This window comes from Erithacus rubecula, assembly GCF_903797595.1.
Source record: "Erithacus rubecula genome assembly, chromosome: 2".
In the NCBI taxonomy this organism is placed as follows: Eukaryota; Metazoa; Chordata; class Aves; order Passeriformes; family Muscicapidae; genus Erithacus; species Erithacus rubecula.
In genome coordinates, this window is record NC_136685.1 from 71,039,606 (window position 1) to 71,064,547 (window position 24,942).

The window sequence follows — 24,942 nt, forward strand, 5'->3', positions numbered from 1 at the left end:
TGCTCACATCACCCTGTCAGGTGGCCATATCAGACCAGCAAGTCAGGCTCGCTCTTGTGGTTCCTTCTGGGAAATCTCAAATTTTTGTTATGCAGTTGTGCAACACTGAGCAAAAGCCTTCTCACCTGCTCCCCCTCCAGCCTGCTGCCAGCCCAGCTCCTATGCCGGCTGCATCCTCACATGCAACTGGATATGTGGGGAAATTGATCAACAACCTGCTCGTGAGGGAGCAACTCAACAGGACTTGAGATGATGCCTGCCTTCTTTCAGAAAATACTACATTAAAAAGCAGATTATAACAAAGAATAGGGAGGGAAACAAGGAGGTTTATGCCATGCGTGCAGCACAGCACATCCCCCTCGAGCACTGCGGCTCCCAGCGCCCGAAGCTCCAGGCACGGGGTTCCCAGACCCGCTCTCGTCTCTTTCACTGCATCTCTTCACGCTTTGTGCCAGCACCGCTCAGCTACCCTGGTGCGGCACAGCCCACCCGGACCGACTTCCAGTGACCTTCTGTGGTCGCTCTGAATTGCAATTTCCCCATCGCAAGCTGCACTGCGCACCCACCAAAAACCAAGATCCCTCGCAGCCCCGCCAGCCCCTCACCACCGCACTCAGCGGGCCGGTCCCCGCTGCCGGCCGGCCCGCAGCGCCGGTCCCGTCCCGCCCCCGCGCTTCCCCTCCCCGGTGCCGCCCCGCCGGCCCCGCCCCGCCGCCGGTCCTGCTCCGGGCTCCGGCGTGCGCCCGCGCTGCCCGTGGATGCTGCACCGCAGAGGCTCCGCGCCGGGGGCTGCCCCGCGGTGAGTGCGGGCTCCGCTCTCGGGACAGCGGCCAGGGGTGTCCCGGGGCTCCCCGGAGCGCGGGGGAGGCGGCGCGGTCCCCGTGAGCTGCCGGGGGACAAAGGCGAGGGGGACGGGTCCCGGGGGGAGCCGCCGGGCGCGGTGCGCTGCGGGCGGAGAGGAACGCGGGGAGCCCGGCTGCTCCCATCGGCCGGGCCGGGAATGGGGGCCAGGGCGCTGGGACCGGGGTGCGCTGCCCACGGAGCCGGGAGAGGCTCTTGCTGCGGAGGTCGGTCCCACCGCGCGGCAGCGGCTGCGAAAGTGTATTTACAACTTTGTGGCTGGATGGGCGGTGCGAGCCTCGGCCGGGGCGATCCACGGCTGTGTCACGTTATCAGGGGGTTTCCCGTCGGAGCCGCCGCCGTGTGTGTCCCTGCGCGCTCCCCGGCGGAGGCAGGACAGGCTCTGGACGACCCTGGGGGTCGTGGTGACTTATCCGTCCCTCGGTGTCGTGCGCCGGGCACCGCCGGTGGGTCTCGCCGGTGCTGGGGCGATGCTGGGATCAGCAATACACCGGCTGTGCGACGGGAGCCACCCGGGGCAGCTGGCCGTGTCCCAGAGAGCTCCCATACCCTGGCACGATGTGGGACGCGTCCCAGCTGCTGCTCGGGTGGCTGCCACCTGTCCCGCAGGTACCCAGGGACAGTGACAAGGAGGCGGCCCCGCGGGTCCCCCAGGGGGATCCCTCGTTCCTTGAGGCAGCCTCGGGAGCGAGGGGCTGGGAGCATCTCGGGTGGTCTGACAGCCGGGAGGGACGGAGAAGGAGCAGAGTGTCCCGGCAGGTGTGGGAGCGCAAGAAGGCGTGGGCGTCAGACAGGCAAAAGTCTCCATACCTCGTTGTTTTTCCCCCTCTTGGAATTCTTTTTTTGGTAACGATTTACAGGGAAAGGCTTTGGGTTTTCTATGCTGAGAAGTCGTCATCGTCTGTCTCGAGAGATGTTTCTCCTGCTGTTCGGCAGTAACAGGCTCTCAGGTTAACTCCCCTGTGGCATTTAAAATGCACATCTGTGTTTTTCCACCACACCACAAAACTAGCACACTGTCTGAACCTTGTCCCTTCTTCAGAGTACTGATGTGATGCCCAGGCCAGGACAATAAATACTTCAAAAATGTTTTAAAGAACCCAAACCAACAAACCACAACTGAACATTTGTTAATTTGTGTAGCTTTTTTACTGTTATTTTGTTCCTGGAAAATTTGGAATGACAACAGAATGCCTTGACCTTACTGTTGTTTATTCCTCCCATTTAACTGTACAATTAAACACTCTTACTCAAAGTGTTCTGGTTTCAGCACTGGTGGTGGTGGGCGTCTGTGCAGTAACCTCTGTTTTGGCTTCAGATAAAAAGTGCCAAATCAGAAAAAAATGGAATCTAAGAAGAGGGTGGGGGTTGGGTTTCTTGTAGAGATCACCTTAAGGAAGAAAAGAGGGGAGGAAATAGAAAAGAATAAGACTAAAATAAGTCTACAGAATGCTGTTGAAGAACATGAGTTGTAGTGATTCTTCACAGTAGTCTACCAACAAATACTTTCTGTGTTTTTTAGACAGCTTTTTTTTTCCCCTTAGAATTTTTGTTGCTGTAAACTGGATTTTTTTATACAAACTTGATAAAATGGAATAAATATCAGTAACACCAAAACCATTTGGATTTACATGTGTTTTTTTCATCTAAGTCTTTTTTTGATTGCAATTTTTATACCCAGGTGAGGGCCAAATCATTTAGGTTTTTTATGAGTGAATTTTTGGGGTTTTTTGGGTTTGCTTGTTTGGTTTTTTTTTTTTTTTTTTTTTTTTTTTTTGCTTGTTATATTTTTGTTTGTGGTTGTTTAAAATCAAAGCTGGTAGTACTTAAAAGCTCCAGCACTTTTCCTAACACTGCAGGTAAAAAGTGTATGAATCCAGTGATTAGCTCTCCATCAGCTGGCTTTTGTAGTAACGTCGTTGCCCTACTGTTCCTCCGAAGTGAGACAATGTAAATGACTTGCATGCTTACTGTGCTCCAGGGTTACACTTCTTTTCTTGCAGAAAGTCCCCTGTTACTGCGCTGCTGCTTGATTATCTTGGTGGTGTCAGGCAGTGGTACCTTAATTCGGAGTGTGTGGTTAGTGACTGAGCACAGACAAACGGTGAGCTTGGCCCAAACAAGATCCTGTGACAAGGAGGAGCTGCTCCCTGGAGAATCTCAGGAGAAGATAATTCTCTTCTAGTTTAACAATTTATTATGTTTGTCTTTTCTTTTTTTCCCCTCTGTTTCTTCCTTTTTGCACAATTCAGCATCACCTCAAAAATGCAGCACTCTGTAAAGCTGGTTTTTTTTTGTTTGTTTGTTCTGTTTCTTTTTTTTTTTTTTTGTCTGTGTCTTCCCCATTGCTTTGCTGAATTTGATGTCTGGCAGTGCTGTGTGCAGTCTCTGAAATTGCATCTAATCATGAAGAGCCTGCTGTTTGTGTTAATTTTATCAAGGTATTTATCTATTATTTTTGTCAACTTCACATAAATCAATATTCCTCTCTGTTCTGAATATTTTCAAGACTAGCTGTACACTGAGAGGGAAAAAGTTAGAAGCAAACTGATGCAGAAGCTGCCTGGTTGGTCTGAATATTTAGATAGGGATTCAAATGCAATGAGATCAGCAGTGGACTTTCCCCTTCCTCTGGGGAAGCAAGCCAATTTAATTTTTTTTTACATGGTTATTACTGGTAGCAAAGCTATTCCGACTCAGAAGAATTTGTTACATTGTAAAAAAAAAAAAAAAAATCTCTCTTTATTTGTCCTGCAACTCAAGGTATTGCTTGTGAAATTATAATTATGCTTTGCTCCTTATTTATTTATTTAATAAAGACTTTATAGTCTGCTGCTTCTATAACTTACAAGATCTTGGTGAGAATAGAAATGAACAAATTTTTGGACAGTTCTGCAACAGACTTCTGGAGTCTTAGGCATACATTCCAAATCAGTCTAGCCTAGCTCATATGAGAAAATACTATCCCTGTAAAATAAGTTGTGCAAAGACAGGCTTGTAGAAGAGTATCTCTCATCTGTTGTGCTTGAGGCAAGAGTATAATGGATACCCTTGGGAGAAATCCTGTTTATAGCCTTGGTAGACTAAAAATGGAATATGTTTCCAGCTGGAGAATTAACTGATAGGCTTCTGGGTCAGGAGGTGTCGTGCATTTGCAATTTGCATGGTATAGGAAGGTGCTTCTCTTCTGAGTTGCCAGTAGAGAGACCAGGTCTTGCTGCTGGTCTCCTGCTCTTGCTGGTTCCTGACAGCTGCAGTGCCTGTGAAGGAAGCCTGGCTTTCCCTTATTGTAAAGAACTTGCTGCTTGTACTCTGCTTCTCCTGTTTCCCATAGATAGAAAAAATGAAGATCTGCAATTTACAAGGCAGAATTGCCAAGCACTGGAGTGCTAAATTGAAATATCTCTGGTTTTGTTCTTACACTGAGGCTCTGGACTGGCATTGTCTTCACTTCCAGCTGTGTATATGTGTGCCCATAAATGAGATTTCCCTAAAGGTCCATCTCAAAAGAGACATGTTGGTGTTTTTGGGGGGGTGACAAGGTTGCTGTTACTGTATAAGTGTTCCAGCACTTCGCTTCTCTTAACTTTTGCAAGAGCTCATGCCATGTGTGTTGGGATCCAGCTGTGAAAATGGAACTTGGCATTTCTGACCAGGCTTGCTTTGCAGCTGCTCTGTGTGAGGTGTAATGGGTACTGAGGTTGGCTCATGCCCAATGCCATATTTTGCTTTCTGAAGTTGTCTAGGCCAATTGATACCTTAAATTGCCACTTACTCTTAAACTTTAATTAATGTGCTTGATTTATGAAGTGTGAGGAAGACTTATGAGTGATTGGTATGCAATAAACAAGTCCATGTGTAGATCATGCAGCAGTAATGAAATTCATTGCAATGAGAAACTGTTGGTACTCAGGTGCAATAGGGTACATGCTACTACTACTACTTTTACTAGTCAGTGGTAAAGGATCAGTTGATCCACTGCTCTTGCCACAAGATTGTTTGTCTTCCCAGATAAAAAAGCATTTTGGAAAGGAATTGCATGCACTAAATGCAGACTGTTTAAAATGTGTACATTTCTAACTTTTGCATGTAGTACTGATAAAATAATGTATTTTAAAAGGCTGCCTGTTTTTGTGTACAAAAGTTCAAAGCTGCTTTCCATCACTTAAAAGCGATGGAAAAACATAATCCCTGTGAGATCCTAATTCGTCTCTTTTTGCCTGTAGCCTTTAATATTCATTGTCTGTTTCTTTCAAAGAGCTCCTGAACTCAGTTTTGTTTCAGCTAGATATTAAGTTCATAAAGTGATTCATGTTGTGCTGTCCTCAAAGGGAGCAAACTGCTGAGGAGCTTTTTTCATCCCATGGGAGAGGTGGATGGAAGCGTGGCAGCTTCCCTGCGTGGTCCTGCCATTGCTGCCCTGCCCTAGCAGGAGCTCCTTCTTTGGTGCTCTGTCCTTTGTTGAGCGTTTTTTCCTCTCCTTCAGGACTAGTTAGCACACCCAAAAACATGAGACACTTTTATTTGGCTGCAAGAGAATGCCACCATCCCTGGGCTAGGAGAGTTGTCCCTCTCTTTGAGCTTAAGGTCTAGGGCAGCATATCACAGTAGCGCAGTCCCTGGTTAGGAATGGATGTCCACAGAATTTTGGGAGATCCCTTCTTCCTCAGCATGTTGTGCAGGGGTATGGAGCAGAAGTTAAAAACACTAGAGCATATTTCTTGTTGTAGGATTCATTTGTACTGCTTGATGTGGGGCAGGAAGACTTTATAGCACAAAGGTGGGGAGCCTGAGCAGTCATGCCTAACTAAGAGCTGCATCTAATCCTGCAATGAAGAACTAGTGAGGATTGCTAGGACTTGCTACTGTTAAAGCTCAGTGTCACCAAGGAGTGCTGCTTGTACAGTAAGAAAGGAAAAAAGGATGTTGGCTGGTATCTAAAACCAATGCTCAGCAATTTCTCCATCTGTCACATCTGCTTGGGTTCACAGCCCTGGACTTTCTGAAGGCATCTCGCATTGCACCTCTTGAAAAATCCTAAAGGAAAGGTGGGGGCTAGGCCCACACCCCTGCCCTGTGAGAGGACTGTGGTCACACCTGGCCAGGTGCAGAAAACCTGCTGCATCTCCCTCTTCCATGGGCTGAAGGTGGTTGTCTCTGCTGCCAGTGTTGCACCTGTGCATAGCCAAGCTGCACCAGTTCTGGAATCCAGTTCTTCAGAGCACCCAAGGGACTGGGAGGTGTCTGAGCTTTGAATGAGGGTTTCCTACAAAGCAGTGTGCAGTGTTTGAAGACAGGTGTGTATTTTACCCCAAAAGCAGAGTGTGGATACCAAATTTGGTACCTTACTTCCCTGTGGCATCTTTGCCCTTGGATGTGTTGTGCTAGTCCTGGAATGATGCTGAGGTAGACACATTTGAAAAGTCAATGTGCTTCTGGGAATTTGCTGCAGGATGTGACCTAGTTGTCCTGACTGCTGATCACAGGTGGCCCTTTTCACATCATCTTACAGCCATGACATAAAGCTATTTAGCTGCAATCTTGTTTTCTGCCCTGACAAGCAACTTTATTTCCTCTCTTTCCTGGCTGATGCATCTTCTAGGAGAAATTTTCATCATTGCAGGAGTTAGTCAAAGGAGGTGGGTGGAGTATTTTTTAAATTGCTGACAAAGGCTTATACATGCCATCATGACATCTCTTACTTGCTCGGGCTCTTTATTGCTCTCTTTGTGGATAGTACTGGTGCCCTACAGTGTTCATCTGAGGGGACAAAACACCTGGAAAGTGGGGGAGCTTCAGTTTTCTGACTCTATCTCATCATGAGTACAAGGCAGCCCAAGTGTGGGTTGCTGCCAAAGGCAGATTTGTTTCCAGGCAGTTGTCTGTCTGTCTTGCTGCAGGACTGCCTTGATTAAAGCTGCTTAAGCTGTTTGTGAAACTGCAGCCTAAGAGTCTAGTGTTCTTAGAAGCCTAAGACATCTCTGGATGATGTCTGGAAAATATTAAGAAGAGTCTTAATGTTTCTGGACAATTTTTGATGAGAGGCCATGGGGCCACTGTGGGAAGGTTTCCTCAGGAAGATGCTCAGTGCTCGTTCTCTATCAGCTCTAGCAAAAGCAGAGGTTTTACTGTCAGAAACCTTAAGGGACCATGTTTCCAGGTGTTTGTGAGAGAAACACAGAATTACTTGTGCTTTTTTTCTTGATAGATAAGAACTTTGTTCTGTTTTACTACTTTGAGTTGATAAGTTATGGCTCGTTCATCTATTCCCTTTATCCCCTTGAGATGTGGTTGTAGCATGACCCCAAATTCAGCAGTGCCAGGACATCCTTGTGTCATTGGGTATATGGTGGGGTGTGAGGTGTTTCAGTGAGCCATCCTGCCTGAAGCTCCTTTCTTCTCATTCAACTCCTCTTCCTCCCATGGAGGGCTCTGCTGCTCTTTCCTGCCTTGCTGGGGCAAACCTCTCCATTCCTACTTGGACCCAGCAAGTGCTGAGGTTCTGGCCCTGTCCTGGGTGGCAACTTGAGGGTCTGTGGAGAGAGGAAAGGAAGATTTAATTGAGTTTTTATGACCATGCTTGAGCTGCTTAGTGAGAGAAGGTTTGAAGTTAATGACAGGCGTGTTTTCCAAAGATCCTCTGCATGTGTGTTTAGGTAAAATAAACACTGCTAAATAAGCTGTGCCACCACTCTGGGCACTAATAAGCCTCCTGTCTGATACCAGAAGAATACAAATAAATAGTGCCTTTGACTCTTTTAATTGACAGAGTTGCTGGGCTTTGGCCAAGCAAAAACATCTCAAAATGCACTTCTGCAAGAGCTAAAATATGAAGTGATGTTAGTTAAAAAAAAGCAACCCAACAAAAACAACCTGTAGGGTATCCCAGAGGCTGATGATTGACTTCAGCCTTTATTAATTCATCTGCAGTGCATTTGCTGGAGCTTTTATGGTTTAATTGAGGTTAAGAGGTTGGAATCTGTGGTAAACAAAAGAATGGCATATGGGCAGTCTGAAATTGTGTATGTTTAAGTAAGAGCATTCCTTCTGGTCACTTGTTTTCATTGGGCAGTTACTCTTGACTCACAACTTAAAAAAAACGTAAAGGTGTAAACACACATTGCTAGCAAGTTAATGATTCATTGTGTTTTATCACATCCTAACATACCTCTAAAGAAGAGAAGGTTGAGCTGGGCTTGTGTTTGACCTCCCTCTTCAGATTAAGGACATTTTCTCTTTAACCCCTTACCTGTCATGGGAGGGTCCACAAGCTCATTTGTTTTGAATCTGAAGTGGAAAAACACCTTCTCTTCTGCCTTTCTCACTTCCCTGTTCCGAGGGTCCACAGCTGTTCTCTTGAAAATTCAAATGGAAAAAGCAGATGTGGGGAAAAAAACTTTCCAGAAACTTTTTATTGAAGTTGCTATGGGGAAGTGGGAGTCAGTTTCTTCAGCTGTCCAAAGGAATCTGTGTGCATGTGTTTGTTTTTTTTATGGTCACTTTTTTGTCCTACTTTCAGTTCTATTTTAAGCCCCATGAATGTCTTCACTGGCTGTGATATCCCCTTGTGAGATGGAACGTGTACTGGCCAGTGCAGCCGTTGGACAATTAAGATAAAACTCCTTATGTTGAAAGGTTCATACTCCGAGGTCTTTATGCTGTTGATAAAGTTTATGGCACGAATTACATCAGCTGGCAATAATAGTGGTGACCTGTTGCCCTCAAGTCGTTCTGCAGACATCTGTAATTTATATACAGCTGTTAATAGTGTGTAGTCCAGAGCCTAAGAGACCATGTCAGTATAATTATTTCAGTAAGAGAGATAAATCAGAATTTTCCTCTTAATATTTCATTTAGCTTTCACATGTCCCATAAAGTCAAATGTCTTTTTCTCACTTGCTTTTAGTTTAAAGCAAAATTTTAAAAACTCCTAGATCTTGTTAAACTGAATACTTGTTCTGAAAAGGTACTTTAATAACCCCCTTGTCTGCATTTTTTGGTGCACTTCTGTCTTATAAGAAATGCTCTATGTTACTTGGATCAAAAATTGCTTTATTAAGAAGCATGGTATATGCTGGCTTGGAAGGAGGTGCATGGAACAGCTTCTTTATTTGCAAAAGGACACTCCTAGATCTATCTGGTATTTGCTTTAAAAAAAAAAAAAAATTAAAAAAATTGATGCTTGAATACAGAGTTGAAAGGAGAGAGATAAATCCAAGTTCTATTTGCTGTACTCTACATTATTGTTTGATTTTCCCATCTCCCACACAAGAATTTGATTATGCCATCATATTCTCCTGAACCAGGGCAAAGAAGATTTTAAACACATGGCTTTTTAAACGTATATGTATGTGGTGCACAGCCACACATGTGCACGCACATACATGTATGTGTGTTAGCATAACATGGCCCGCTGCCCTTCTGCTTGTGATCCCTCATCTTCTGTGGTGTGGAGGGTGAAGGGAAAGCCCATGGCGCCCATCACAGCCTGTGCCCTGAAGGTGGGCTGGGCTCTGGGTGCTGGGAGAGGGTGGCACTGCCACAGAGCTTCGTGTGCCCTTGCGAGGGTCTCACCTGTCCCCAGGTGTGTGGGGTTTTGGGGACAGGCGTCAGCCAGCAGCACCTTTTTGCTGTGCTGCTGGTGAGTGCCCAGGTGCTGCTGGTGAAAGGGAGTCAACCCCTTTGCTCAGGGCAGCTTTACATTAAATCTTGTATGGGGATGGAGTGGACCCTGTGGTTGGTATCTTGCTGGTTCAGGTCTCTGCTGGCATTGATACCTAACCCACCCTCGGGGAGCCTCTCCCCTTCCTGATGGATTCATCAGGTGCCACAGGTTACTTCCTGAGAGGAATGCTGAGAGTATTGGAGAGGAGAGGGCTAAACATGAAATGGTAGAAGTTGCTGAGTCAAGCTGTAAAGTCAAGGTGATGTTGGCTACTCTCCATTTGGACACAAAGAGAATTTGCATCTCTTATTTCTGTTATTATCTGAACTTCTGCTGTGAGCTGCTTGTGTAGCCTGGGCTCAGTCCTTGAGAGGAGGGTGGTACTTACCTCACAAAAGGTGTCATGGAATGGCTCAGCCTTTTGAGTTTGTGTTCCACCTCCTCCTTTTAGTTGAGGTATAAAGGATTTCAGGCAGTGCCTTCCTAGGGAGTAGGGATGGAGTGAGAGGGGGGACAGCACAGATGAAATCCTCTGCACTGACATGTGCCTGTTGACAGCCCATTGAAATCTCTGCTTTTGGAGTGAGAGAGATGCCTGGCTGAAGGATGGGGCACTCCCCCATGTCATGGGTTTTTCAGGCAGCAACCCAAGGTGCCACCTGCCTTATCACTTATATGAGTCTGGAAACCTTGAGTCTGGTTTGTTATTCCAGGGAAACCTCATTGCTTTGTGGCAGTCTCCCGGGACTTTCAAGCTGTTTAAAAGGTTTGTGCTGTGATGCTGCTGGAAACATTGACTGGCCCTGGAAAATGGATGACTGTTAGGAGTGTTTTTATTTTTAAACTTCTCATCACTGTGAGCCGCTCCCAGCGCCAACAGAAGCGTGGCACTGATGTTCTCGCCTTTCCAACAGGTCCATGGGATGAAGGGAGCCTGACACCTGTCTGCAGAGGAGTCCCCAGCCCCTGTGGAGCTGCCCACCATGAGCAGGACACTGCTGGCAGGCAGGATGCAGCCGGAGGTGCGGAGCGTCTGCGTCTTCCTGCCCACCCGCGAGCAGCTCAGCCTGGCCGTCGGGGTGAGTGCCGGAGCTGCTCCGCGCCCCGCTCCGTTCTCTTAGCTCCCTTTGTTCTCCAAAAGCCTGGGGCAGGTCTGCTGACCGACGGGCTATTAGCCAGCTTAGGGTAATTGGTGCTCCCTTTTCTAGTTGGGTAGCTTCAGCTCATTGGCAGAGTTTGTTAGAAGTCATTGCTGTGTTGGAGGGTGGGAGTCTCCTCTGCTCTTTTCCTGTTATTTGTGTTTGGTTTTGCTGGTAGTAATAATGGTAATAATCCAAAGATTTTTTAAAAATTGAACCTGAAATACCTTGATTACTTAGCAAGTGTACCCAACATATGACTGTTCACTCTTGTAAAGAGTCCAGCTATCCCTGCTTTTGATAGGCTGCAGATCCCTTCAAAGAGTCCAAGGCAAACAGCCACTGAGGGTGGGGCTTTTTCCCTACTGTTGAGTACTCGTATGCACAAAAAATCGAGGTAAGTCGCTTCATTTCTTTGGTTGCTGCCTCCAATGTCTCCAAGTGTGGATGAGTGGCAGCAGGGCCAGCTCAGCTGGCTGGCCAGGGTGGCACGGTGTCTGCACAGCACGGTGCCTCTTTGTGCAACGCCGGCTGCTCCTTGAACTTGTGAGAAACTGAGCTGCCAAGAGGCACTTGGCGTTCAGAGGACAAGCGAGTCTCAAAGATAAGTGCTCTCCTGTGAGCGTGTGTGTGCACTCATGTGTGGGCTGGGGAGATTTGGCTTTGTTTTGGGTAGGTTTTTTCCCCTGCTTGGGGATGAGGAGGGGGAAAAGACAGTTGAGGTGAACTGTTATTTGAAGTACTTGATTGAAACGTTGGCTTTTGAAACTATGCATGCTAATCTTCAAAATCCATGCCGGAATTTTCCTACCTGCTGTGTGTAAGTGTAGCGTCCTTAACTGAAACAGCCTCAAGGGCTGGATGGAATAAAGCTTTAACAGAAAAATCTGGGACGCTCTGCTTCTAGGTTACTGGTTCAAACCCAGCCCATCCACTGCCCCAAAAGACTTCTGCAATCTGCTGGCGTTTGTGCACGGCAGAAACAAGGTTTTAATTAAGTTCTTGGCAGCAGGTGAACAGGCCTGGGTAATGGTCTGTTGCAGCTGACCCTAAATCTCACCTTCTTTTGGCTCTTATCAGGGAGGCTAAAGATGGGAGATAGCAGAGCTGGCTGGCCATGGGGAAGGTGCAGGCTGGTGTGCAGGAGGGCAGTGAGCCTGCAGGGCTGACACTGTCACTGCTCCTCACTGTGCCTGTGCCTAAAGGGAGCATGCAGCTCTTCCTTCACCACTGGGTCATGCTGCAGTAAATCATGAAAACCTGCAGTTTATTGTAAAATAAATTTGGGGTGAGAAAGACTCTTGAGATTGAGTCCAGCTGCAAACATGACACTGCCAAGTCCACCACTAAACCAGGTGCCTAAGTGCTGCATCTGCATGTCTTTTTTTAAAACCTCCAAATATTTAATAAACATAAGAAATTGTCTTTTGCATTGAGCACTGACAGGGATGGAGGAAAAGTTCTGTGTCCCCTTCTGTTCCCCTGTCCTGTCCCAGCCTGCTGCCCCTCCAAAAACTGGGGTGCCTTGTCCGTTGCCATGTTGTTCTGCAGAGGAATCCTTCACAGCACCCCTTTGTATTCCTTGGACAGACTATTTTTTTTTTGTCATTTCTGATATCCCTTGAATTCATGTCTGGGAAATTGGGAAAGTGTGTACTTGGAGATGCCTGCGTGTGAAAGGGAATAGCTGCCTGGGCCAAAACATGAGACCTCAACACACAGTTGTGTCCTAATTGCATAGAGAGTGAAACATGACCTGTTACAGCTGGGCAAGTCACCAGAAACAGCTTTTCATTTGGCTTCTGACTTTACCACAACACTTATTCAAAACAGCAACAAAAATTAAGATTTCACAGCTGGAAAGATCTTTCTTTTTTAAAGAAACATCAAGGCAATTTTCTAGTAATGTTGGTAGAACCCAAATGTACTTAGCACAACCACAGATGATACTTTGTGCATTTATTAGAATAATAATGCCTCTACTAAAGATTTCCAAAGCCTTTTAACCTCTTCAGTATGGAATGCAAATACTAAACAAGCTTGCAGCTCAGTGAGGTAGGTAGGAATGGTTATCTTTCCAGCAGAATAAATTATAGATCCTTCCCATGATAAGCACAGTGTTTATGCAGGTAAGTCCTCCCTCCCTCCTCCCGTATAAATTCCACCCTTCCAGATAAGAGTTTACCTATATGTGTTTTATGTGGTCGCATATGGACTGAAGCTTGCTCTTTAAAATGGATTTGTCTTGCACCATTCACAGAGAGTGCTGTTGAAGAGGGAAGAGCAGGAGCCATTTTCAATTCTCTTCCCCCACAATCAAGTATCTCTTAATTAGCTCCAATGTCTACCTTTCTGAATGTACAGTGAATCTGGAGAGATGCTGAGGAGTAAATCTGCCTTCTTGGGATTAACTGTGAGCAGGGGGAGAAGCAGAGCAGTGAGGGGGACTAGTGAGTGCTGCAGCTCACCAGCTGCCCTGAGGAGGGCAAGGCAAAATGGGAGAAATTTTTGGAGTGGAGGAAGTATGGTGAGGTCCTGTGTGTTTATGAATGGCACGCATAGTCCTGAAGTCTTTCAGTTGCTCTGTGAACAGGAGAGCCAGTGATGCAAAGCATATTTACCAAGAAAAATAGGTGTAGGCAACTAATGCACGTGAATATCTGTACACAGAATGACCTTGGAGTAGCAGTTACCTTCTGTAAACTTGCACTCAGTTTCACTTTGGACTAAATTTCACGTGTAAAGAAGCCCTGAGCCTGACATGGGGCAAAACTGAGTATCAGTGGAGGGAATGAGTCATAGTATTTCTGGGATCAGTCTTGGCACAGGAGCCACATGCATAGGGAGGAAAGTCCAAAGAGAAGCACCCAGATGAAAAATGCAAAGGGAAGTATTGGTTCCTTTGAGTAGAGGGGAGAGCAAGAGGAGGGAGCAGCAATTGCAAATGTAATGGGTATTGCATAGCCTTTAAGGTTGGGAGTAGAACTCGATACCGAAGGGAAGTGCCAAGAGGAGAGTGGACAAGGTGCTAGTAACATACCTGTAGTGCAAGAAATCTGCTTAAATCACTCTTTAGAGCTGAGTGCCACAAAACTGTCACTTGAAGTGCTCAGTTCCCTAGAATTAAGAATCTCAAAGCAGGTTTTTCTTCCCTTAGGTATGAAAGCTTGCCACTTAGAAAATTCATCTCATTGTGTAACATTTACAGAGTCCTGTGCTGCCAATGACTCTTGTATGCCCATAACCATTCTGTCTAGAGGTAGGTCACATCTTTCTTAGCAAATCCTTCCCAGATAGGAGAACATGCTCAGAGCTTCTTCTTTGGCAAAAGAGAGTGTTCTGTGCCCAACTTTATCTTCCAAATATGTGTTCTGAGTGTCTGACCAAACATTGCATCTAGGTGTGAGACTGAAAGGGTGCAGTCTCACATGGAGACTCATAATAAGGCCCAGATGTGTTTTTGGGGTCTTATCAGAACTGTGCACTACCTCCTCCCTGCTCAAAGCTTACACATGTTTGCATTGGTGTAGTGCAGGCTTCAAAGCTCCTGATAAAACAGTAGTGAGTGTCTGGCTCCTGATGCCTTGTCAAGTAGAAGAAAATGAGTACTTAAATGACCTCCTGTTTCCCATTGTCCATGTCTAGTGACATGGTACATCCTGGGGCAGGGAGGTGACTGCAAGCCAGATTTTGGGGTGTGTGGCATACCTACACTAAAAGAGCTTGAAAAGTTAGGATGGTGATTGGTTCCTAGGAGAATTAAGCAGTGAACTTCTGCCCTGTCATCTTTGTTGTGGGTAGGTAGCACTGCATTATACCCCTGCAGACAGTTGCTCTTGGCACTGCTAATCTGCATCATCCTGCAATTCCAAGGTCCTGGCCCATTTTGCAGCTGCACCCGGCTGGACCATGGCCTGAGCTGAGGCTGTCTGTGTCAATGCTGTTCTGTTCTCCCCATCTGCTCTTTCTCTGAGCTCCTTCCCCCGTGCCTCGGTGGGCTGGAGGGTTTGCCTGTGGTTTGCCTGTTTGTCTGTCAGTACTCCTGGGATGGTGCAGTGGGACAAAGGGAAATGAGGCTACAGGTAGGGGGGACATTCAGTGGGGGAATCTTGCAATCATAGTACACATCCAGGTCTGCTCATGCATTTAACCAGAACCATGCTCCTTCTGGGGGAGTCTGTGCATTACAGGAGACAGGGCTATTGGAAGGTCTCAGTGTGCAAGGAAACAGGCAAGGGCTTACAGGCTTTTGGTAACAGCTGCCAAAGATGAAGATGTTAATGGCTGTGTGACTAGAAGTCAGCAGGAGACAGAGCAAGCTCTTCTGTGTGGGGTACAGAACAGCCACATCCCTAACCTATGAGCTACTCAGAGTCTTGAGTTTGTTTGGGTACTTTTGTTCCTGGTTCACCTGAATGAAAACTTTTGGTGGTTTTTTTAGGATTTTTTTTTTTGGTTGTTGTTGTTTTCTCAAAAAAAAAAAAAATCTGCAAGAGAGCAGTATTTTCATTTCTGTAAGTATTAATGATTATTATTCCATGATAATAGCAATAATACTGAAAACAAAGCATGTTCTCTGGTGTGGTTGTGTTTGGGTATTTTGCTTTGGTATTGGCCTGCAACTCTTTTTGGAGTTGCTCCATCCAGGTGTGTGAGCCATCTGTAATGTTGAATTGGTTGTGTCTTTCAGGTCAAAGCCACTGGACAGGAGCTCTTTCAGCAAGTTTGTGATTTAGTGAAGATTAAAGAGCCTCACTTCTTTGGCCTCAGCATTGTTAAAAGTAAGCAAACTCAATGCACGAGCAAGTGACTTGGCAAACATCCACAGACCTGCTTGTGTATTTACAGTGTGTGCATATACACACAGTGGCTGTGCCTGCAGGGGGAATTGGATTGTAATAAGGTCACCAAGTATGTAGATTATGCAGAGCCTTCCCAGAGCTCTTTTGATCTTTGGTATGTAGGCAGACAAATTGAGTAAAGGGGGGGGCTTTTGTTCTCCACCTTTGTTCTTAGATTCCACCTCTTTGTGGGGCTTTCTTTCTCTCCTGTAGTGGGAGTTGCTAGTCAACATATTTGTTACTATAGTCAAAACTATAGGTATTGAACAGGAGGTGGATTTTAAAAGGACTTTGGGGCTGAAAGTGTTACTTATCTTCTGGAGTCACAAATGAAGAATGTGGCACTGGGGAGGAAACTCAAATGATTGTAAGGGACTGAATGCATGTATTGGACACATTGAGTTTTGAAATATTCACATGGGAAATGCAAAACTTCTTAGTCCATGAATTAAATTCTGGTTTGCTTGGTCCTATGGATTAGTATTGGCCAGAAAATGCTGTTAAGATGATGTCTTAAAGAAGCAAATTGATATGAGAGATCACATTTCTGGTATGGTGTAAGCATTGGCATTCCCTCCCACACTCCAACTCTTAGTAATTAGAAATAGATCTGTTGTCTTGTTTATCTTGCCTCCCCACATTTCCAAAAGCATTAAAAGACTTGTATCTCCTCCAAAAACTTTTCTCAAGTGTGTTATTTGCTGCTACAGTTCTAGATATTTCATTGAAATTGCAGTATTCCTTTATTACTCCTTCTAAATTAGGTTTATTTTGCCTCTTTATAAATATGTAGGATAAAATAAGGGTTTTTCCTAAGTTTGTCTCATTTCCTTTATACTCTCATTCTATAAGAAGTACTTTTTTTTTTTGAGTGCAGCCTTCAACCTGAGAGGAACATAAGCTTTTTATCTCCATAAGGTTTGTAAAGTCTCCAAGAGATTGCTTAAACCTAATATACCTGTGCTTTAAACCAGTGCAGTTTCTTTTAATGTGAGGAGACCTGAGTCTTCTTTTTTCACAAATATGTGTTTCTGAGCCCTCCCCTTTGCAACAATTTTTTGTTTTGCCTATTCCACTTGCAGGACATCTTGGCTGAAATTGGAACCTTTGTCCTCTCCTGTAAGATGGGCAATTTTTTTCCTATTTTCTTTGAATTCTTCTCCTATTCTTTCCATGTTTCTTTCACTTTTTCCCCCCTTCACATGTTTCTTGTTTCATTTTTTCCTTTCCTCGCAACTTTTCTGTGAAGCAGTTTTCTTCACCCTGTCAAGCACAGGGGTTCTGGTCCCAAATTACCCTGTTGTAGCAGATTCCTTTCATTGGAAACGCATTGTAACCACTGCATCCCAAAGAGCATGATAAAACTGTTGTCACTAGACTTTAGAGTATGTTGCCCACAGCTTTAAGTGGAAGCAGTCTTCTTACTTCATGAAAGTATTCTTCCTTTTAAAGCAGCTAATTCTTCCAGAAAGCTCTTAAAAAGTCAAGGGAAAGAGTTACAAGAGGCCAGTAGCCTGAATTAGCATCTCTTTTTTGTTTGTTTCAGGGCTTGGTTATTTGCTTTCCTGAATGGAAATAGTTTTTGTGTTCTACAACTTGGTCTCTTTCTGCCTTGTTTTAAACAGCAGAATGGTGATCTCCCTTGCTACCTGTGCTAGCTGAGGTCTTGCTTCTGTAGCAAGTATAGCACTGAGTCTGGCATTTGGAAGTAGCCTTTAAGGCATTGCCTTCTTCTCGGGGATTTTTGACTTCACAACAAGCCATGCTCTCAAAAAAGGGAAGTGCTCAGGTCAGGCAGTGGGGAGACCTGTGTAGGTTTTGCATTCCCAGGGTTGCCTTGTGGGTGCTTGAGTTGACTGAGTATCAAGTCAGTGTACATTCCACAGAGGCTGTGAATGGGAGGCCTGGACCTGGTCTGTCAGGAAAGGCTGAGCTAGGTATCCAAAAAATGGAGAGGAAGCATCTGCATTTTTGAACAAGGTAAACCTCTTCATCATGCTTTCACCTCTGTGCTGCACCTTCAAGAAGACATTTTTTTAAAAACAGCCTCCCTGTCTCAATAATGATATCTTTACCATCTTCCTAATGTCTATTTTCAGTAGTCTGATACTGCCACATGCATAACAAGGTATTCTAATCCACCTGCATCCATTACTTTGCTGCTAATTTGTCAACAAAACCCTGACTGTCAGCAGTAGCAAGAGAATGAAAATTAAAGGATTTCCACAGAACTGTAGCCAATCACACTGCATGGATTATCTGGATTAGGAGCCCATTTGACCTGCAGACGTTGTACAGATACACTAATGCTCAGTTGGTCTCATAGTAAGTATGTGTGTGAGGGGGAGAGGTTGGGGTCCTTAATCATAAACAGAAATTTAACCCCTAAGTGTGCCAAAAAGAGAAATGGCACCGTAAAGCACCATGCAAGCTGCAAACCATGAATGCTGTAAAATCAAGTTGTAGGTTTTGGAGTGAGTTTCCCAGCATTTGGTGCCTAAATATGTTGCCTTCTCTTCTGGCTGTTGCAGATGCTGAGGGCAAGCTTCAGGATTAAGGGTAACAGTAACAGGATAGAGCTTTTGTCAGGATAGAATTTTTCATCCCTTCTGCCCTTGAACTGCTTTTTTATTCTCAGGAGGAAAATTGCTTCAACTAAATATATCTGAGGAGAAAGAAAACTGGTGTCTATAAGAAGTTGATCACTTTGAAAATCAAGTCCAGGAATGTGCATTAATGGGAGGTCCTACAAATCTGGGGACGTGTTGCTCTTCTAGTTTTGTCATGGATCATCAGGCAGGCTATACCTTGTGTGCTCCTGCTCTGCTGAAGTGCCTTTTCTTCTTTTTTTTTTTTTTTTTTAACTCAAAATTTGCTCAGTGGAAGATCCTGCAGCCCTGCCAGGTTCAATCTGGTTCCATAAGCTTCAGCAGCTGGGTCTCATATGGCAAATCCTCCTGTGGGGTCAACCTTATCTAGTGCCCTGCAGGAGGTTTCCCCCTTGTTATCAGAAAGTGTGTGCAGCAACACATTCAGTCTTCTAAAACAAAACTGATTGTCAGCAGACAAAGAACAGCCAGGTTTCCTTTGTTGTTATAACCCAGATCCCTTCTATCCTGAGTTTTGGGGGGATGCCTTTCTAGGATGCCTTTCTTTCTTGCTTGACCTAAGCAGATGGAAGCCTTCAAGACTGCAGCTCTTATACCCTGCCACTGTCTCTCTGTCCTCTTATGAATTTATCAGGCTGACTTTCTTACCAAACTGAATCCCTTTGCTTCAGCTCCCTTGCCTCAAGGAGATACTTTGTTTTTTAAAGCTATGGCTGTTCGCCTTGCCAGGCCCATGCTTCCCAGCACATGCTTGCCAAGGAGTTCAGTGATTAACTCTGCCAAAACCACTCTGCCTCCAGTTAACTCTCCTGCATCTGTATATCCTCCAGGACTGAAGTTCATGAGAGGATATGCTACCAGATTATCTTTCTATTACATGAGTATCTCTTATAACAAAGGTATCTTAGGAGACAGATAACCTTATGATAATTTCTACACACCAGTTTTTCACTATCCCTGCTTCTTGCCTGTCCTCTCTTAAATCTGCTTGCATAATTTAATCTTCTTTATGAATTTCTCCTGTATACTAACCTAAGGTACAACTCTGTTACATTAACTTAGGTATCTCAGACAAGTTAAATGTAATATAAGAAAAACACCTGCAGAAATATACCACCTAGAGGGAATTGTAGGTGTTCAGATGTCCAGAGAGTATAAAGTACTCCTTGAAAGGACTTACATGGTCTCTTTCTATGAAAGCAATTTTTTGCCTGTACCTGCTGTCAATCATTTCTCCTTTGGTATCCTTTGGTATACAACATCCAGCCAAGTGCTCTCCTGCCTGAGAATTGCAAAGGGCTTGTTTGCCCCTGGATGAGTAGTGCTGGAAATGGTTCTGCATCTCTTGTGCAGAAGAATCCCCTGTGACACTGCTGAAGTCTGAAGATCTTTGCCTGGCATGCCTTGTGTTAAATTTAAGATGCCAACATAAAATTCCTGCAATACCTATCCATTACTAGGAATGACTGAGCCTTTAGATCAGTTTCAAGACCTCAACAGTTCCTAACAGCACATGATCTCAGGCTTCTTGATATAGTCTCTTTTCATGCTACCCTCCATATGCCTTTGTGTCCATCCCAGGTAAAGTGACCTCAGTCAGGACCTCCCTTGCTTTACTCCCAGCCTCTGTTGTGATTTTTCCCTTCACTTGGGATACATCTACTTTTCCATCTAAGGTTATCCTGAACCAAGTTCTTTTAGACCCTTCAGTAAACTAATCATCCATGTATCAGGAAGTGGACAACATTTCTTTGTATTGGCTTGAAAAGTAACAGCAGGAGCATTGATAAATTATACAGAGGTGCCATGTGGGTAGTGATTTTCCCAAATTGCTTGGAAGCCTGGGGAAATCCACATGCAAAAGGAGTATGCAGCCAGCTCTTCTTCAATAAACAAACAAAAAACATCTATGCTGGTGTTCAGGTTATGTGAGGTCTATAACATGTGTTGTCAGGTATTTTTTAGTGTGGGGTTTTGTTGGTTTTTGGTTTTTTTTAAGCTTCAGCTCTTCCTAACTCTAGTATCCCCCTGTCCTGCTCTCTTTCCTGTTGCCCCTCAGGGAACATAGTGGTGCTGCCACAAAACTTCTTGAAGCACCTGGGAAAAGTTAAGTGTGATAGTCATAGATAATTTTTTTCCCTTCTCTTTTAGGCATAAAATGCTTGCTATGTGGAAATTTGGCTTTGCACTAATTCATATTTTATTTGAATCCTATTCTTCTGGTCTGTCTACTTGCATTGCTAAAATATATGACTCAGCCAAATTTGTTAATGAGATCTTCCTCATTGCCTGTGGGGCCTAAGGACACCTTTGTGGAATTCCTTGGTGCTCCTAGCCCACAATGGGCACAAGCAGAGAACAGGCTTTTGGCATTCACCATTACTTAGCTTCTATGCAGAGCTTGCTTTTCCTAAAAAATGAGATGAGGAGGAACTGGTTAATGCAAAATAATGGCCTTTAGTTTAACATTGACTCGGAACTGATTTGACCCTGTATTACAGCCATAATTTTCTATTCACATTTTCCCTGAAGTGTAAATAATGCCTATTGTAAGTCTGCATCACTCACTGGAACTATGTCACCTTTTTCTAGCTGGGGACCTGGCACATTATTTTTTTGCAACAATGCATGTCCTATTTTTTTTTTTTTAATACATAAAATGTGCTAAGCTGATTTTGCAGAGTAGAAGTATTTTTCATTTCTGAACTGCTTATTTTGAAATGTGATTTTTACAGCATAAACTTTCAATCTCATTTGAGAATTCTTAAAGGTGAAGTTAGGAGAAATATGTAAATTGCCTTACTGCAAGGACCTGGCTGTCCAGATGCATTTCTTGGGATTGCAGTGCAGTGCATTGGTGAGTTGTGCCAGGATTGGTATCTGTACATACCTACATGGGGGAACCTTTCAAGAGAAGCTGATGTATTTGTAAGATCACCTACAGTGCTGAGATTCATGAGCTCTGTGTCAGTAGAGAGTGTATTTTTTATGCGTGCATGCTTCTCAGTCAGCTTCTCAGTACCTTTCACTTGTCCTTCAGCTGAGGCCAGTGAAGCAATGACAGTTTGTACCTGCTGAGTATCCAGCCCTGTTTGGATCCACAAATTTATTCTTCCCTGGAAAGGGGGCCATCTGTGCATTTCTATATTGTCCTTTATGGCACTGCTCAGAGGTGTTGCAGTTTGGTGCCCTTGTATCTGTTAGAGATGCTTATTTTCAAAGCAGACAGTTTTAGCATCTGGCAAAAGATCTCTTAGGGTTTCATCACTAACACAGTGTAAAAATAAAAAACAAACCAAAGCCATACACAAAGCAGTAGGGCTGGGGAGGGAAATACCTCTTTGTTTTTGTAGATGGAGGCTTACATTGCAGGTTGACATTCCAGCAATATTAACTTCATTAAGGCAGGAATGCAGTGCTGCATTCTTGCACGGGAGGGAGGATGCTGAACTAGACTGGGGAGGAGAGGGACCCCCAAGAGGAGATGATGCATTGGGGTGTCCTCCTGTAGCCTGGCTTATTCTTGTGGTTTATGTGTATCTCCCAGTAGGCCTGATAATAACCTGGAATCCTCAGGTATGACATCTGTGCCCTCACAAAATCATCTAACCTAATTAACGTGGCAGATAAAGAGGGGCTGTGGGGTTTAGGTAACAAATGGCTTTACTGTAGTGTAACTGTTCTGTCACACTTTTCCCTTTCTGACCTAATATTCAGGTGTGATGGGATGGTTCAGGGTGTCACTGTGCTTGCTGTTGCAATTTTCCCCTCCTGATTGAGGAATAATTAATGCATTTCTCTAAATGCCTCTGGGCATGGGATCATTCTTGAACTAGAAAGCAAAACCGACCCTTCAGCTTGTTACAGTCCTTTAACAAGGTGACAGCTAAAGACCACAGTGCTGGCAGAGATGATACAGGCTTCACCCAGCACTGCTGTGCCATCAGGACCAGCCCCATGCTGTGTGGGGTGCCCATAGTGGAGGGTTTGCCCTGCTCCAGGACTGCCAAAGCCCAGGGAGGGACTGGGTGGCATGCTTATGTTAGCCCATTCCAGTCACTTGCTGTGCAATTGATTCCCTAAATGAGCTTTTACTTATTTTTTTAATAAAAGTTTTATGGAGCAATGCTTACCAGCTTGGCAGCTGACAAGGGACAGAGACAAGCCTAACAATCCCATCTCTCACTCACTAAGACTTCTATCAGCCTCTTTCAGGCAGTGTTATCTGATCTTAATGGACCTAGAGAAGGAAGGGCTGGAGCCATTGTAGTCCCAAGCCACATTATCTTACAGACAGAAGTGAAGAGGCAGGTGCAAGATGCAATCTCTGTGATGATCCTCTCTTTGTCAAAACAGCAAAAATAACTTCCATATCATATAGTGTGCTGCATCACTTAAATTCCCACCACAGACACCTTCAGAAATTCCATGCAGCCATTTCAATGGTGCTGCTAATGCTATTTTGTTTCTGTATGTGATATGTCAAGTTACTCTGTAAACAGAAGTGTAGGTATATTAAATGTACAGCTGCAAGCAGTACAGTGCAGGAAAGAACATGGAGACAGAAACAGGAGTTTTTCAGGCACTGCCCTTTTTGTATCCAGAGTTACTTTTCAGAAGGTTTCCTAGTAGGGTGATGTTGATGACTGAAGATGAAGAAATGGCCAGTTCTGGATAGCACTAGATGTGGTTTCTTTAACTCGAGGTGGTAGCTGAAGGAGGTGTCGATTGGAGGTTGTTTTCTTGCTTGTTTCTTGAAAGTTAGCAAAGAAAGTATTCTTTGTATCTGCCCCTGTAAGGATCTGGAATGCTTTGGAAAGGTGGCCATGGGATAGCTCAGAGCCCCCTTCAACACCTACTGTAACATTTGCCATGCCAGGCCTGCATCTGCCATAATAGAAGCATGAATGCAGGCTCTCATTTGGAAATCTGGGCTGGTCTTAAAGGGCAGAAGTTTGTTTTGTGAAGGGTTCTTTTTCCTTTTTTTTTCCTTCCCCTTTTTACTACTGCTCCTTTCATGTTTAAGGAGCAAGCTCTTCATCTTGGCACTTGTGTCACCTGTCAAAACACTGTCCTAAGCAAGATCAAAGAGTAGAGGGACTGGTCAGGTGAATGTGCTCAGATGGCATTGCTGCTGCAGCCTGAAACACCTGTCAGGTCTTGTCTTTTTTTTTTTTTTTTCTCCCTTTCTTAAGAGACTTGAAGACTCAGAAAAAAATCTTTCACTGGCTGTGCTGTTTGTATTTGATAATTGGTAAGCAGTGTTATGAAACATCATCTTTGAAAGCAGCACAGACCTCTTTCAAAATGATGTGCCATTCAGACTGTGTCACTAAGGTGGAGGGCAAGTCCTGGTCCTTTAGTCTTTTGAGGCAGGCCAGGTTTCTCTTCCTTTCATTTATCTTTTCCCTATATTAAAGAAGTTGGGTGTGAGCAGGGCACACCAGACCTTCTGAGGAAAGTGTTTGTGTTTGGTTCTCTTGTTTCTCACCCTTTCAGAGGATCCCTTTCACATGCAGAGGATGAAACCTGTCAAACACTCATCTCTGTTTACTTACTTTTGCCATGTTGGACCATGTGCTGCATGATGGCAGAATACAAGCTTGGGTAGGGCTTGCTTGTTTAACAATAAAAAACTGAGTCTGTTAAGCTGGCAGTACAATTAGCTGGGTAAAAGAATGTTTCTCTTTTTCTGTAAATGGCTTCTTGATTATAAAGCAGAAATTCTGCATTTCTGGCTGGTTTTGGAAATCTTTAGCCCAGGATTTCTTGAAAGCATGAATGATCTTCCTTCCATTCCATCTGGAGTAGCACATGTACTTAAGAGTACTGTTTTGGGTTTTTTTCATTTTTTCTTTCCCTGTCTATTGCCTGGTCAGCAAATGTATTGCTTGGAAATAATTTGTAGAGTCATCTAAATGTTTAATGACTAAAAACTTCCAATTATTTTACACTGAATTCCTTTTTTCTTATCTTTCAGATAATGAATATGTTTTTATAGACCTGGAGCAGAAACTTAGCAAATACTTTTCAAAGGAATGGAAGAAAGAGAACACCAAAGTAAGAGACGTGTTTAATTTTGGAGGCTGCTGCCTTTTTTATTGGACTGCACAGTGAAAATGAAAACTCTTAAACTAAAGTCCATAAAGCATTTATTGAAGATGTCCTTTCAGTAGCAAGATGCAGTGGCTTTTGCATAATTTTACAATTAATTAAAAGAGCTAAACAAGCCCCTTATGCAGCTTCACCTGACCAATAGTAACCACATGGCTGCTGCTTGGCTGCTGCAAACGTGGAGAAAGTCAGTTAGTTTTCCATTTTAATTTAGTCTGGATCTTAGTCTGGAGATCTCATTTTTATCCTGAAGCTAAACAGCCTAAAATAACCTTTTGTGGCTTGAATCTGATATGAGGGGAGTTACTAGACCTGTGACTCTTTCCAGAGTGTGTGCAAAAGGCTGGTGGAGGGAGAGGAAGGATATTTTGTTCAAGACTAGTCCTAGTTTTTATGGCTAATTAGCCCTGACAAGAGAGGGGAAAGCTACATGGAATGAAGACAAGCCTATGTAATTGTTTAATGCTGTTCATTTAGACATGATAGTGCCTGTTTGTGTGTGTCATTAATAGAGGAGCCATAGTCTAGAACAAAGTATAGCATGGAATTGCTTTCAGATATCTTAACTGGGTCATTGTAGAAGTTGCAAATTACTTTTTCCACCTTGCTTAAGGGTTTTTTTTTGCAGAGTAGGCACACTTGCAATTTCTGCTGCTTATAGAAGTTTGGAGATTACTAGTGAGGTTTAGGGATCTCTCTTACCCCTAGGCATG

At 44.3% G+C, this 24,942-nt stretch overlaps 1 protein-coding gene across 2 annotated transcripts in view; it reads left to right on the plus strand.

Annotated features, from left to right (window-relative positions):
* Positions 1-701: 701 nt before the first annotated feature.
* The window catches only part of FRMD1 (FERM domain containing 1), a 40,150-nt gene continuing 15,909 nt past the window's right edge, over positions 702-24,942 (plus strand). For both annotated transcript variants that reach the window (XM_079329071.1, XM_079329072.1), the window contains exons 1-4: positions 702-799; positions 10,441-10,605; positions 15,356-15,446; positions 24,096-24,175. In XM_079329071.1, coding sequence (XP_079185197.1) covers positions 10,510-10,605; positions 15,356-15,446; positions 24,096-24,175 — 267 coding nt within the window. In that variant the 5' untranslated portion in view covers positions 702-799; positions 10,441-10,509. The remainder of the gene's footprint in view (positions 800-10,440; positions 10,606-15,355; positions 15,447-24,095; positions 24,176-24,942) is intronic.